The following is a 15168-nucleotide window of genomic DNA, read 5'->3' as shown; positions in this document are numbered from 1 at the left end:
GTATAGAGCATCTATATTTTTAAAAATTATTCTTAAACATACATCCTAAAGAATATAAGTATGAGTGTACTAAGTATGCAAAGAAATCTCGAGCCGGGGCCCCTAGCTCCTGGAGGCCCCGGGGCGAGCGCTCTGTTGCCTCGCCCTATGGCTAGCCCTGCCTTGAGCATGTAACTCTCACTGGATGACGACCCTGGTGAAGAATGGGACTCTCAGCAAAGATCAGTTCAATAAACCAGTGTCGTCTACCCGCAAAAAGAAGAATGGTACTGACACCAAAGATCAGACCAAGAGACCAGTATCCACACTACCGCAAAAGGAAGTAAATAAATGTCTCAACGATCGTTAGCAGAAACATGAAACACCTTCCTACAAACTCGATAGGCAGAGCAGTTTTGTCCTAAGAAAATTCTTCTTCTTTTGATTATTTAGCTGCTTGCATGCACACAAATGTAAAGATGATGTACGGTGTGAATATCTCTGGTTTTTGTTTCTCGAGTCTGAAGAGAATGTGACGTGTTCTGCACTTCTGCCTATTTTATTTTAGTAAAAACTCAACCCAAGATTTCTGTTAACCGAATATGGTTTCTGTGACAGTGCACAAGGATATATAAATATTTCAGTCCTGGCTACATACATTTCCCCAGCTACAAAACCTATGTAAAACAAAATTAGGTGCTTGCGTAAATGTACCATCTGGTAACTATACCTGCTAACCTATGTCAGCTTGTGCAGAAAAAAAACAGCGAACTTCTTTCATAGTTAGAATGCAGCGCATCATTGCGATCAGCTTGTCTACCCATCAGAAACTTCTCAATGCTAACATGTCCCCTCTTCAGGACATTCTCAACGCGAACACTTCTAACCGCAGCTTCTACGGCACCGTGACTAGAGTGTACGTTCTGCTGCAGATGATCTTTAGGAATCAGCCCTGGCGCAGCTGCTAGCTCTTCAGCCCAGCACATTTGGCTCAACAAAATGTCCCAAGTATAGGCGATTAAGCTACACTTCTAGCTGACATACAGGGAAGTAGCACTGCCTTCACATCTTCAGCTTGCACTCACATGGTTTCATCAGAGATGAACAGCACAAGGGGTGCAGCTCTTGATCGCAAAGTGATGCGCAGCTGGAGTTTGGCATAGTCAAGCACAATAGCCTGTCAGGGTTTCCTTGATGATACCCTGGCTTGGTTTACTTGCATGTAGAGTTGTGTTATCTGTGAGACACCAGTTTTGATCTCACCTACAAAAACGGTCAAACTGCTCCACTGACCCTTCTAAGGCCTGTAGTCCCAAAGGTTATAAATCACTTTTGACTACCAGTAGTCTCTGCAAGAGCATGAACCTTGATCAAAACGATGAAAATGAGTCGGGTCTCTGACAATTATTCCCCTATTCTCCTGCCCTGATAGCAACTTCAGGGTTTCATGGCTTTCCAGGGATATCCTCTGGTTCTTCATAACCGTTACAGGAGCAGCAGGCGGCAAAGTGGACAGCCCAAAAGCCACCGCCAGTAGTTCACTATGTCTGCCGAGCGAGCTCTCGCCAGCCTTTCTGCTCTGGAATCCTAATTCCCAAACATCCGTTCCGCCACACTCGGTCCTCTGTTTCACCCTGACCAGCAAGTCTTCCAATCTGGCCTGAACTGCATTGTTCTGTTGGCAGGAGCTATCTCCATCAGCAAAATGATGGATGGACCCTCCGGACTCTGTCCAACTAATCCCTGTTTTCTTGCTCACGCCCCGCTCTCTCATTAGGCCTCTTGTCCTCATAGCCAATGAGACTTTGCCAGCATCCATGTAGAGGTTGTACAGCACCACATATGAGGTAGCAGCAAAGGGCTCGAGATCCATTAATTTCTCTCCAGTTCTTATACCTCTCTCTTTATCCCCATGGATTCTGCAAGCACGCAACAGTGCACGCCAGAGTATTGGGTCATTTTCTGATCCAGACCCCATTATGAAATCTTCAGCCTCAGCCATCTTGCCGACACGGCCAAGGAGGTCTACTATGCAAGCTTTGTGCTTCGCAGATGGGGAACAACCAAAATCTGATATCATGCTCTCGTAATGCCTGCATTACAAAGGACGAATATCTGGTGAAATTCTGAACATTTTTGAGAAGTTCGATAGAAGTGTTAGAAATGGAGGAGAGGACCCTACTTCTAGTGTTCCATTTATAGCATATTCTTCAATTAGCTTTAGTTCTGAACATACATTTTTTTTTGTCCAGGAAAGGTATGTCAGACATGAACCCTCCACCTTTTGCATCCGGGCTTGGGACCGGCATTGGCGGTGTTACTTCAAGTCCGGTGATATTACCAGTCCCTGGAAATGGGCAATTCGAAAAGTTATGATTATAGTACACATGAGAAACTGAATGAAATCCAGAATACATGGTCTCCTATCCGGAGGGGAAATATGACATCATAATATGGGTAAGCCCTATGTTTGGCAAAAGTGAAATGTGTTAGCTAATGTAACATGCCTTTTAAGCTTAAGAGGCGAGAGCAACAATGTCTAGGGGTTAATTGGAACTTCTATTTTGGAGCTACAATTACCAATGTAGGCAGTACTACAATTCCCAAACTGTCAACTCTCCCTTGCTAGTGCATATAGTTCCTGTGCACGATGACTTGACTATTGAACATTTACTGTAAACTGATTCATGCAATGCTACTAGTATAGTATAGTACACGAGGATCCCTATAAAACGTAGCAGGAAGGCCAAACTTTTGGGAAATAAGAAAACAGACAGGTGAGTCATGAGCATGTACCTGAAACCTTCATCCATCAGACCTTGCTGGCTGCAAGCAATAAGAGCGGCAAGAAAAGCAGTATTATCTATCATGACGCCACATTCCTTCATCTTCTGGAGGAGCTCCAGAGCCTCATTTTCATGGCCATGGACGGCATAGGTCAAAACCATGGTAGACCATGAGTAAGTATCCAGAATGGTAATTTGGTCAAATGTCTTCTTTGAAGCCTTAACATCACCTATATTCCTATACATAGCAATCTGAGAATTGCCACAAACAGTGAACTGATCGAGTCCTGATTTGACCGTATAACAGTGCAACTGCTTACAGGTTGCTGGCAGACTAAGAGCAGCACAGGCATTCATCGCACTAGATAAAGCGAATTGGTCTGGCTCTTTTCCAATAGAAAGAAATTCTATAAAGAAGTCTAGTGCCTTCTCAAAATTTTCATCATGCGCGAAAGCTGTAATCATGGATGTCCATGTGACGACATCTTGCTTGGGTGTCATATGGAAGCATCTAAGACTGTCATTTACTGATCGTGCTTTAGAGTAGAGGTTGATCAGCGCATTTGCTATGAACTCATCGTCCTGAAACCCACTGAATATAACATGGGCATGTATCTGCCTCCCACAGCGCACTGCATCTGTCAGATTACACACTTCGAGCACGCTCTTGAACGTAAACTTGGACGGTTTTATCCTCATCCGAAGCAAGTTTGAGAAAAGCCTGACCGCTTCGATTCTGACCTCAGGGCATGGGTCATTACCCAACCGAGCAAACCCGGCAATCATGGCACCGTAAACCACCACATTCTGATTCGGCATGCAGTCAAACACCTTGATCGCCTCCTCCAACCCGCCGTTCTTGGCGTACATGTCCACCATGGCACTCCCGACGAACATGTCCAAGTCCAAGCCGACCTTCACCACGCAGCCGTGCAGCATCCTTCGGAGGTCCTCGGACCCCTCGAGCTCCGAGCAGGCCTTGAGGATCCCGCCGAGAGCAAAGCTATCGAGCTTCACCCCCGAGCGGTGCATCCAGACGAGCACGTGCACCGCCACCTCCGGCCACCCCATCCGCACGTAGGCCGACAGCAGCAGGTTCCAGGAGGCCTCGTCCCGCTCCTCGGCCCGGTCGAACACCAGCCTCACCTCGTCGATCATCCCGCACTTGGCGTACATGTCGATGAGGGAGTTGGTGAGGAACGCGTCCCGCGCGAGCCCGCTCGCCACGGCCAGCCCGTGCGCCGCCCGGCCGCTCCGCCCGTCCCCGGCCCCGCCGCACGCCGCCAGCACCGCCGCGTAGGTGAACCTGTCTGCCTGGATGCCGCTGCCCCGTGCCTCCCGGAACGCGGCGAGCGCCAGGCGTGTGGATCCCAGGCTGGAGTAGCCCGCGATGAGCGTGTTCCAGGACACGGCGTCTCGGCGCGGCATTCCGTCGAGCAGGAGGCGGGCGCCCCGCATGTCGCCGCAGCGGCAGTAGACCGCGAGCAGGTTGTTGCGCAGGAAGAGGCCCGGGTGGTAGCCGGCGCGGAGCATGTGAGAGTGGGTCAGCCTGCCCAGCTGCAGCGACCGGGCCCTCGACGCGGCACGGAGGAGGCCCGCGTAGGCTGCCGGGTTCAGGGGAGGGACGCGGCGGTGGCAGGGTGGTGGTGGAGCCTCCGCCGGCGGGCTGCGCCGGTGGGGAGGCGGCGGGGTTCGGGGCGGATTCGAAGGCGGTTGCCGGAGAAGACGGTGGCTTGGTTTCCGGTGCGCGAGCAGCATCGGTCGACGGAGCGAGCCGACGGCTCGATGTTTTGGGAGGGTTTAACATTCCTTGGTAGAATTATCCCCCGCTTTTTTTTTCTTTTTCTTTTGCCTTGGAGATCACACCATGACGGCACCGACAACTCGGCCCCACCTCACGTAGTGAAAAAACACGCATTCAACACTCTTGAACTACCCATGAACTCCAGATTTTTAGTTGAGAATTAAGTTTTTCTTTCCTCTAACATCAGAGCTCTAACAAACACGTCGAGGGGATGTGAATACGAGGGTGTCGGTGTTCCGGGCGAAGGCCTCGCACCTACATTGGGCTGGTGCCGACGAAGACGGCGTCTTGGTGCATCGCTATACTATCTTGAAGGCATCGTCGTGGAACCCCGCCTCTCCCACACCTCGAAGGCCAAGGTATCTTCGGGTGAAAACCCAAACTCCTTTGGAGTGGGCGGTGGCGGTGTTCTCGTCGCTATCTTCTTGAAGACACCGCCTTAAATTCCTTGTTGCTTTTTGGGAGTCTCAGATGTTGTGTAGTGTTGCTTCGCCGGCGAGGTTGGAAGATGTCGGGGCGGCGGCCCCAGATGGTGGTGGTGCGCCGAGGCGGTGGCCCCGGAGAGCGTTCCGGCCATGGCTCCATGAGTCTTGATGCTTGATGCATGAGGAGGCCATGGCGGTCGGCGGTGGCAGCATGCCTACGGGGATCTTTGTTGGCTAGGCTAGTCATGGTTGTCCCTCCTCTGCCGGTATTGTTGATTTGAGTTGCATTTTCCTTTTTAGGTAGTAAAGTAAGCACACCAAAATTTAGTTTATAGGTCACCTTTCTGAAAGCACTCAAATAATGCCATCAAATTATTTTTAATGACCTCCCAAAAATGTTGATAAAACTCCGCAAGGAAGCCATCTGGACCCGGAGATTTATTATGTTCCATCTGAAAAATAGCATCACGCACCTCCTCCATTGAGAAGTTCGCAGTTAATAATCTATTCTCATCCGCGAACAATTGCGGAATATCTTCAGTTCTATCTTCGTCCAAAGAGACAGAACTAGGCTCTGGATTACCATAATATTCCGAAATATACACCTTTAGATTATCATACCCGACAATAGTACCTTCTTCTTCAAGTTGATAAATTTTCTTTTTTCTATGTTTACCATTGACTATGAGGTGGAAATATTTAGTATTATTGCCCCCTTCCTGAATATAATTTACTTTAGCCCTTTTGCGTCCACTTAATCTCTTCTTCTCTTCGAAGCTTGTTTAATTTTTCATTGGCTAATTTTAATTCATTGCGCTCTCCAAGCGATAGCGGAATGGTTTCGGCCTTAATATCTAAAGAATCAATGATGTTCAGTAATCTTTCCTTCTCCTTTTTGTATCCGCTTAAATTTAGTTAAAACTCTAGTTTGAGCTATAGATGAAGTGATTAACATAAAGATGAAGATGGATGTTTGGACATGATTCAAAGGTTTAGAAATGAAACATAGACTATAAGCCATTTATCTTCTTCTTTTTTACTTCACATGTGCATGCTCTACAGATGTCCTCCTCGCGCGCTTACGTAAACAATCTTTTTTATGAACCGCAATTGGGTTAAAAAACAACCAAAATAATCCAAATATGTGGTGAATCTGTGTGTACAAAAAAGAATACAGCCTCAGATAAGTACTCGGCTAGTGAGATGGTCTTCACTAAAATCTCTAGACATCTCATCGGTGTGAGGAAGTTCTTCTTCTCCTTGCCTGAAGTCTTGCAAGTACACTTAACCTAGGGTTTTCCCTCGAGAGGATGGTGAAGAAAGGATCTAAGACGGAAGAAGAGGATGCGACAACAAGAAGAATGAGAGATAAGGATGATGAGATTCTCCTTTATATAACAATGCGAAGGACACTGGATGCCGACGGATTAAACCTAATTCCCCGTCCCCTCATATCCGCGGAAAGACGTGTCGGCATAAGAAATGAATCATCATGTCATTAACTACGCCTCTACGAAAATCGAGGGGTTGCTCTGTTTCTCGCGCTCTGTATGGTCAAATCAGTTCAGCGGTTGTGTGCAACAGTTAGGTTTCTAACAATGGCCCACCAGGGTTACATCCCATCGGGTGCTTAGAGTGGCACTTGAATGCACCATGATGTCACCCTTGTTGTCACATTGCAAGTTCTCCCGCAAGAGTCGACAAGAACTGGGCCACACCCGCAATCATCTACTTCATTAAGTCCTCCAATATGAGTTGATAATCAAAGGGTTGCACGTGAAACTTGAGTCGAGTTAGTCCTCGAGTGCAACAACCTGAGTCTATGCACAACTACAAGCACATTCTCATAGACTCGGAGGTTATTCTCATCGAGAATGCTAGCCACACATTCAATAAGAAATTAATTCGCAATTTCTTGACTGCCTCCGCAACATCGATCCTTGCCTTAGTTTGATGAAACTTTCTATATTACAATCTATTTTACGACGAGTGCAGAGTCTATAACTCCTCGGTTTCTCTCAGATCGCATCCGCTGCGAACGAAATCTACATGTAGCATTTACGGCAAAAATAAGCCATTTACATCACATCTATTTGCCTGGCACTCGCCCCCGTGACACTTTACCAGTTAAATACCATGTCTATGACATAATGAAAAATCCCGATGAACGTATTGGGTTCCCCTTTACATAAGCAGGAGCTTGATTCGGTAAGGCCTCCGCGGCATGAATCGAGTTACACCTAGCATATATCGAGTTCGATTCTAGGAACTCGAGTTTGAGTAGATTATGTCGTTTTTGCCCAAGAGCAATTAACTGGTCACAATCCGCCCTGTTGTACAAGGCATGTTAATCGATATTCCTATGACTTCAAAAGCATGATGCATATGGGCCTGATGCACTTTCCAGTCCACTACGTCACCTGACATGCTTGTCAACTTCGGCGTTCTTTATAATTGATTGAGTCTCTACGCGAGTCTTTGAATCCCCTAGACACTCGGGAGCTACTGATGTGGGTATAGCTAAATGGGTATCTCTCAATAATATACCTGGTACTGTCCAAAGAGAGGCACACAGAGGAGTCAACCAACCCAAGCTAGACTAGGTTGCACAAGGCACCCGAAGGCCCAACCTAGTGTGTGCGAATCCCTACATTGTAACCTACCTAGACACGGTAACCTTAGACCCAACTACATGTTTAAAGTCAGGAGGAGCTGCCACGCGAGGGCAGAGACGAGACACAAAACCCTAGCTAAGCTAGATCAATCCCACCATAGCCAATCTCAACGATCCTTGTAACCTCATCAATAATGCAAGCAAACAAAGCACCACATAGGGTTTCTCCTTCGGACGCATGAAGCTTGGCAAAACTTGCATCGTTTCCTCTGTTTTTTTGCTTGTACATCGTTGAAACCACCAACATGCTTCTTCCCAAAACCCAAGTCCATCACGTACGGGCATTTCCGTGGTTACCCAACGTCAATGTGTACCCTTCTTATTTTTTTGCATATGAATCACTTACTCCCATAATTTTTTTCTGATGGAAATAAATATCATAGTATATAATTGGCTCGATCAATAAAATTAGGTAGTTTTAGTGTCTTCATCGAGATCCCAAAGACTATGGATCTATTTGTATGGATTATTTACTTTGCTATTACATTATAGTTATATTTCTCTTGCGGAGTACTAATATTTTTTAAGTCTTTTGTAGTGGTGGATCTTGACACACATCGTTGAGGGGCCCAAGAACAATAGTCGTTCTTAAACTTTGATTAATCTTCAAATTTTTAGCATAAACATTACAGATGTCGATAAGAAATTTTCTTGAGACGGAGTGGGGGGGGGGGGGGGGGGGCATTGCTCCCCTTGAACCTAGAAGGAGGTGTCTCGTCACCATGGTCCAAAGGAGGCGTCTCGTCGAGAACAGTAAGATCCGAAATTACATATGTATTTCTTGAACCCGCTACAAATTATATCCTCGTCACCATGGTCCAAAGGAGGCGTCTCGTCGAGAACAGTAAGATCCAAAACTTTCAACAAACCACCATGGATCGGCGTCATCTATCAGCGGGCCAACTTCGCACAGGAAGGTGTTGGTTAAAAAGAGCTTAAGGTGCAAACTTAAGATGACATATTCTCTCTAAATAATCCAACAAACTCCTAGTTGCTTTGGTGAAGGACTCCATAGCGAATTGCTCCATATCATTTGCCTTGGTACACGGAACATGTAGGAAATCCTTGGCATCAATGGTGAGCTTGGGCAGAGACCAAGGGAGGTGCCTCCACCGTGTCGACAACGCGCTTGTCCTCGCAGCCACCCGTGAAGAACCGACCCTCCCCAAGATGGATAGTAAAATATCATCAGTCAACATGCTGAGCCTATCTTCATCCTCCAGTTGCTGAAGCTTAAAATATAGACCCCATTACATATATATCAATTTAGTCGTTATATTTTTCTAATGGTATAATTTTTATTTATATAATTATATAAGTCAAATTGAGGGCCTAGAGATACGTGCGCCAGGCTTATAAACCGGTGGCCATAGGATGCATACGTGGTGACAAGAAGTATAGTATATATAAATTTCTAGGCTAGCAGCATGTCAATTGTCTGCTTAGGAGAACACAAGAAGAGAGAGAGGCATGGCGATCACCAATCAACATGTACTACTATCTAAAATGGAACATAATCTATAGACCAAAAGATCAAGGGGCTAGGTATTGAAGTGCTCGATATTAAGAATAAATATTTACTTAGCAAATGGTTGTTCAAGTTACTTAACGAGGAGGAGCGTGTGGCAAGATCTGCTACATAATAAGTACTTGGCACACAAGAATCTAGAGCATGTTCAAGTAAAACCCACTGGCTCACCGTTTTGGAAAGGTCTAATATCAGTTAAAAGATGAGTTCCTTAGCAGATGCCTTTCCAAATTGGATGATGGTGCAATCATACGTTTTTGGAAGATATTTGGCTAGGTGTTCACCCGCTGGCTCAACAATATTCTTCATTATATAATATTGTGCAACGAAAACATGTTACGGTTGCAAATGTTATATTATCGGTCCCGGTAAATATTAGTTTTACGAGGCGCTTGACTAGTAATAAGTGAAATTCCTAGATTCACTTATGCCGTTGGCTGATGGGGTATCTTTAAATAATGGGCATGATACTTTCATGTGGAGATTAACACAATCGGGTAATTTTACGGTCAAATCAATGTGCAGATTTAATGAATGGAGATATTTTTTTCAAAAATACCTATGGAAGTTAAAAATCCCACTAAAGATAAAGATTTTCATGTGATTCATATAAGAAAGTTTTCTCACAGGCAACAATCTAGCTAAAAAGAATTGGAACGGGACTAAGAAATGTTGTTTCTGCAACTCTCAGGAGATAGTGAATCATCTCTTTATCTCTTGTCCTTTTTCTAGATTGGTTTGGAGAGTTGTTTATGCCACGTATGATATTCCACCTCCATCAAATATCACAAGTATGTTTGAAAATTGGCTAAATGCTATCGACAAGAAAAGTAAGGCTAAAATTTGCATTGGTGTTTCAGCTCTATGTTGATCGATTTGGAATTGCACAAACAACATTGTGTTTAACAGGAAGGTTTCTACAAAAAAAAATTACAGGTTATTCATCCGGCAGCTCACTAGATTCAGCTATGATGTTTCCTTTTCCCGACGGATCAGCGGGAATGCATAGTTACTGAGTGCAACCGCCTACTGATGGTTGCTTAGGATATTTTCTACCGGGATACTTGGCAGCCTTTTAGTTGATTACAACATGTCTAGAGGTTACATTACTGTTTTTTTTCGATGGTTGATTTTTGTATCAAACCATTGGACTCGTGAGTTGTAAACTTTAAATTATTCATACTTTTTTAATAAATGGTTGTGTGCAACTATTGATGCAGAGTCCGGGGCTTACCCCATTCCGGAAAAAAAAACCAATCAACCTGTCTGATCGATACAAGATTATAGGACAGGCTAAGAAAGTTAGTTCATGGTTGCTCGTCTCCATGGAGAAAGAAATCCAATGAGCAGCCCAGTGCGCACCCTATGAATCTTCTTCGCAACTCGGCAGACGACGAGCCGCGACGCCGGCGCGCGTGCGTTAGGTCAGGCCTCAGGCACTACGGGAGTCACGCCATGCGCCGACGGCCCCGCACCGTCGGCACAGGATAATCCACCGTCGGCACCGTCTCTGCCGATGGTGACCGTCGGCGTCTGCGCGTCGGCATAGCTCGCGTCGGGGGCGGCGCACTCACCGTCGGCACAAGATGGCACCGTCGGCACACGCGTGTACCGACGGCTGGACGGTGACCGTCGGTCGTTACCACCGTCGGCGCAACCCATCTCGCCGTGACGCGCCGGCCGTTAACTGCCCTGCTGTGCCGACGGTGACCTTTTCTTTTTTTTTCCCAGATTTGGCGCCAAAACGTCCCTGCTCGAACTGGAAAAAAAGAAAAACCTGGACCGGCTGTGCCGACGGTGTCACTGTCGGCACAGACCCTGCCATTTGGCGCAGCTATGGGCCTGTGCCGACGGTGACAGTTTTTTGCCATTTTGGCTCTATTAGCTCAGAAAATTGCAGAAAATACACATATTATAACATTGAATGTCCAGTAACATATATAGCACCATAGAGCACAAAGATATCACCGTATAGCACCAAAACTCACAAATATAGCATCAAATCTCACAAATAGCACAAATATAGCATACAAGACCATGGTACATACACGGGATCCACTACAAAGATGAAGCGTGTCATCATGTGTTAGTACAATGTAGAAACTATGGTGGTGCACCACCCGAGAGACGATTTAGCTCCGAGTGGGTGAAGCGAGGCCGCAGTACTTCGACGGTGCTCGGGGAGGTAGAACCACGACGAGAGCCACCGGAAGCAGAACCATGCCGAGGTTCGGCAGAAGCACCAGGAGAACAGCGACCGGGGTGCATCGGCGTACCATCAGGAGCGTCGTTCCCGGATTCTCCCAATCCCTACATGTTGGAGGGAGTTAGCAACTTAGCCATGTCACACCAAGTTAGCAACTTAGCCAAGTTAGCAACTTACCGGGGTCAACTGACGCTGACGCTTGTACATGCAATAGAACTCCTTCTTGGACGGGAACACTGGCGTCGGCCCCGGATGAGGTGGCTCTGGGAGTGGTTCCTCTCGCACTCCAGTCATCATGAACCGAGTGAAACTCTGCAAGAAAAGGGAGAGATAGCTCAGATTCAAACATGGGAACTTATGATGTTTTGCAACCATAGAGATTGAAACTTACCGCCATCTGGTTGCTCGTCCACTGGACATAGGCATCTTTCACAAGGTCATGCTCCTTAATATTCTCGAGATACTCCTCGTAAGCTACTGCATAGGCCTCCTCGAGCTGAGTCTACAATTTCAGAAATAATGCGTCTCATCAACATAGCCATTCAGGAACAAGAGTCAAAACAGAGGATGAAAGTGTGGATGACTTACATCTACCTCTACCCGAGAATGGCATGTAGTCCGCGAGGAGGTAGCGTAGCTGCCGGAGGGGAGGGTAGCCTTGATCTGCGTGAAGTTCCTCTGAGGCTTGAAAGCCCCAGCAAGGCAGGCAGGACGTCCATGCGGCAGGCCGGACCCCGCCAGCATCATCGCCACCTCGTCGACCGGCTCGGTCATAGGGTCCTCCACCTCTGGATGGAGCTTGGCGTACTCCTCGCAGTATTTTTCCTTGCTCTCTTTGGCCTTGCCATAGTACATCTCAGGCGCGGGCCGAGGCTCGTTCGGACCGGGCGTCACCAGCTTCATGTGCGTCCACGCTTCCATCTCACCAACTTCCCTCCCGAGCTTCTTCCCCTGCATCACAAAACAAATGTTATGCATATCATCGAAAATAAAATAAAAAAATGCAGCTTGTTCCATTTTTATATGTACCAGACGGTCCCGATAGCGATCGGTGCTGCTGCTCCCCGCACTGTGTGTTCCCTGATGCCCACGGTTGGCCTTGTTCCGGTCGCTCACGGCCTTGAAATCGGGGTTTTCACCGACCCAATTCTTGACCAACTCCATGAAGGCGGCCCTCTTATTATTATCAGCCCAATGTGGTACAACCTGCAAAATCAAAACTCATTTTGAAGAACAAACAATATAGTTGCAAGTTAGCCGCAGTACATAGAATCGCATTGACAATTACTTACCGACATGAAGTCCTCTATCGTCATAGCCGGGGCGAGTCCCTGCACAATCTCAGGCTTTGTGTACCTTACGCCCTGCTCAGCATAGAAGTGGCCGATGCACGTGATCCTCTGGTTGTACCACTGCTGCCGTGTCAACTTCCGACACATGTTACGGAGGATCACGTCCGCCCTCTCCTTATGCTCAGTCGCCACCCTATAATTGCGCTGCAATCAAGCATAACAGAAAGTGTGAGAGGCATGAGTTATCACGGTGGGGTTATCAACTACATATGAACGAAACCCAAAGAGTATGCATTACGTACCCAAAACTTCTTGATCACGGCGTCGGCGGCGGAAGTAAAGCCAGGGTAAGGCGCTATCTCAAAGTCTTCCCAAGTGTAGGCTAGCTTGGACTCGCCTCCAAGGACCGGAGTGTACATCCCCGGCCAATACTTCCTAATAGCAGCTCCAATCAGACTCCCTGGCACGCGGACATTCACCCCCTCCGAGGCTCGATTTCTAACGAAACCCTAGTTCTGTTGACCGCGCGGTCTACCCCTTTGACTGCATCCCATCGGGGGTCTCCCGGTGGGCATATGCCTCCATTTGAGTTTGGTTAGGTCATAGGTACATGTGGTAACAAGGATTATCCCATGTGATCTCAAGTTTCTCTCCGGTTCACCTCCGAGGGAGTTCCCCCAATACATCCAGAATCTGCCTAAGTGTAGGAACCCCATGTCCGAGAAGCCGGACACACCTAGGGGGTAGCCTAGGATATAAAACCATCTCAAATCACTCTCCGATCCTCGATTTCTGAAAAACCCCTAGACCGGGGTCCCGGCGGGGGATCTATACCGCCCTTATACATATATAGGTTTCCCGCAAAGGGGTTCGCCAAACTAGCAGAAAGAAAGAAATAAACAAATAAAAATGATTGGGATTAACAATTATATGTAGTAAAAAATGTTAAAAAAAGGTGGGGCATCATTTGCTGGGCCGACGGCCGAGGTTGTGCCGTGGGCAGCCGTCGGCACAGTAAGAGAGGGGACCCAGTTGTCAGGCTCTGGGCCGACGGCCGCGATTGCGCCGTGGGCCACCGTCGGCACAGCCTAGACGGCGCCGTGACAGCCTAACGGCTGGGCCCACCTATCAGTGCCTGTGCCGACGGGTGAATCTGTGCCGACGGTGACCTTCGGGCTCCATATTTGTGTGCCGACGGCCATCGTTGCGCCGACGGTGATCGTCGGTGTAACATGCAGTGTGCCGACGGCCGGCCTGTGCGACGGTCAACTCCGTCGCCGGTCGACGAGGGCTTCTGTGCCGACGGCCCCGACATTTGGCCGTCAGCACATCGGGTGGCCGTCGGCACATGCCTGCTCTCCCGTAGTGAGGCGAACCTTGAAACCGGGATGAGGCGGCCGGCGGCGTCAACTGTACTTATCATCTTCCTGATCCTAACTTTCTTCAGGAACTCTAAAACTTTTGAGCGTGGGGCATGCAATGAGTGCCCCTGCGTTGCACGATCGAGCCCTTCTACCTTCTTTCCGGTCACGAAACAGGCACGATCAGGTTACGTCTTCATCGCGCACTTACCTAAACCATCTTTTTCTCGCAAGAAAAAAACATGTTAAGAGTTGACATGTGCATGCTCTACACATGCATGCATATGCTGCAAATCAATCAACACTTTTGAACTACATCGCTCCCTCAAAAGACATTTTATTGACGACTTCCAAACTAGGAAATATATATTTTTCTTGTCTGACAAACCAAGCCCCAAGGGGCAAGGGCAGGGGGCAAGGAGCAAAATAATGCGCCCCAAAGCTACTGGTAAAAAAAAACATACTCGAGTTATTACAAGAAACATAGTTCTTTATCATGCTAAATTTGAGTCGCTTAATATTTTTTTTAAAAAAACTCAATCGCTTTTGTCAAAAAGTTAGTTAAAACTCTAGTTTGAGCTATATACATGAAGTAATTAACATAAACATGAAGATCGATGTTTGGACATGATTCAAAGGTTTAGAAATGAAACATAGACTATAAGTAATTTTTCTTCTTTTTTACTTAACATGTGCATGCTCTACACATGCTCTACAGATGTCCTCCTCCCACACTTACGTAAACAATCTTTTTTTATGAACCGTAATTGGGTTGAAAAAGAACCGCAATAATCCAAATATGTGGTGAATCTGCGTGTAGAAAAAAAAATAGCCTCAGATAAGTACTCGGCTAGTGAGATGGTCTTCACTAAAATCCCTAGACATCTCATCGGTGAGCAGAGAAGCCATAATATAACATGTTTTGGTAGGCCATATTAACTTGCCAAAATATTTTGCAATTTGGAACAGAGCTAGTAGTACATACTACCTCCTTTCCAAAGCTCAAATCTTTTTTTTAAAGTCAAACCAAGTAAATTTTGACTAAATTTTTAGAAGAATTCATCAACAAATATGATATTTTGTAGATACCATATGAAAATATATTTCATTATC

General features: G+C 46.7%; 1 protein-coding gene across 2 annotated transcripts; it reads right to left on the bottom strand.

Annotated features, from left to right (window-relative positions):
• Nucleotides 1-565: 565 nt before the first annotated feature.
• Nucleotides 566-4573, bottom strand: LOC127291864 (pentatricopeptide repeat-containing protein At3g13880). Of its 2 annotated transcripts, none has more exons than XM_051321185.2 (2): nucleotides 2776-4573; nucleotides 566-2072 (listed from the first exon to the last, which is right to left on the bottom strand). In XM_051321185.2, the coding sequence occupies exons 1-2, from the start codon at nucleotides 4521-4523 to the stop codon at nucleotides 1316-1318; spliced, it is 2505 nt and encodes an 834-aa protein (XP_051177145.1). In that variant the 5' UTR covers nucleotides 4524-4573; the 3' UTR covers nucleotides 566-1315. The 2 variants fall into 2 exon arrangements, 1 of the variants encoding a protein (XP_051177145.1); XR_011742390.1 differs by lacking the exon at nucleotides 2776-4573 and adding an exon at nucleotides 2162-2283 and having other exon boundaries at nucleotides 1933-2072.
• Nucleotides 4574-15168: the final 10595 nt, after the last annotated feature.

Source organism: Lolium perenne, chromosome 4, assembly GCF_019359855.2.
Source record: "Lolium perenne isolate Kyuss_39 chromosome 4, Kyuss_2.0, whole genome shotgun sequence".
Classification (NCBI taxonomy): Eukaryota; Viridiplantae; Streptophyta; class Magnoliopsida; order Poales; family Poaceae; genus Lolium; species Lolium perenne.
The sequence above is the reverse complement of the archived record's forward strand: the minus strand, read 5'-3'. Positions and strand labels throughout refer to the sequence as shown.

Coding starts and splice junctions, on each gene's coding strand:
- LOC127291864 (XM_051321185.2), bottom strand. CDS start 4,523: ATGCTGCTCGCGCACCGGAAACCAAGCCACCGTCTTCTCCGGCAACCG. Junction 2,073..2,775: donor CTGATGGATGAAGGTTTCAG/GTACATGCTCAT, acceptor TTTGTAATGCAG/GCATTACGAGAGCATGATAT.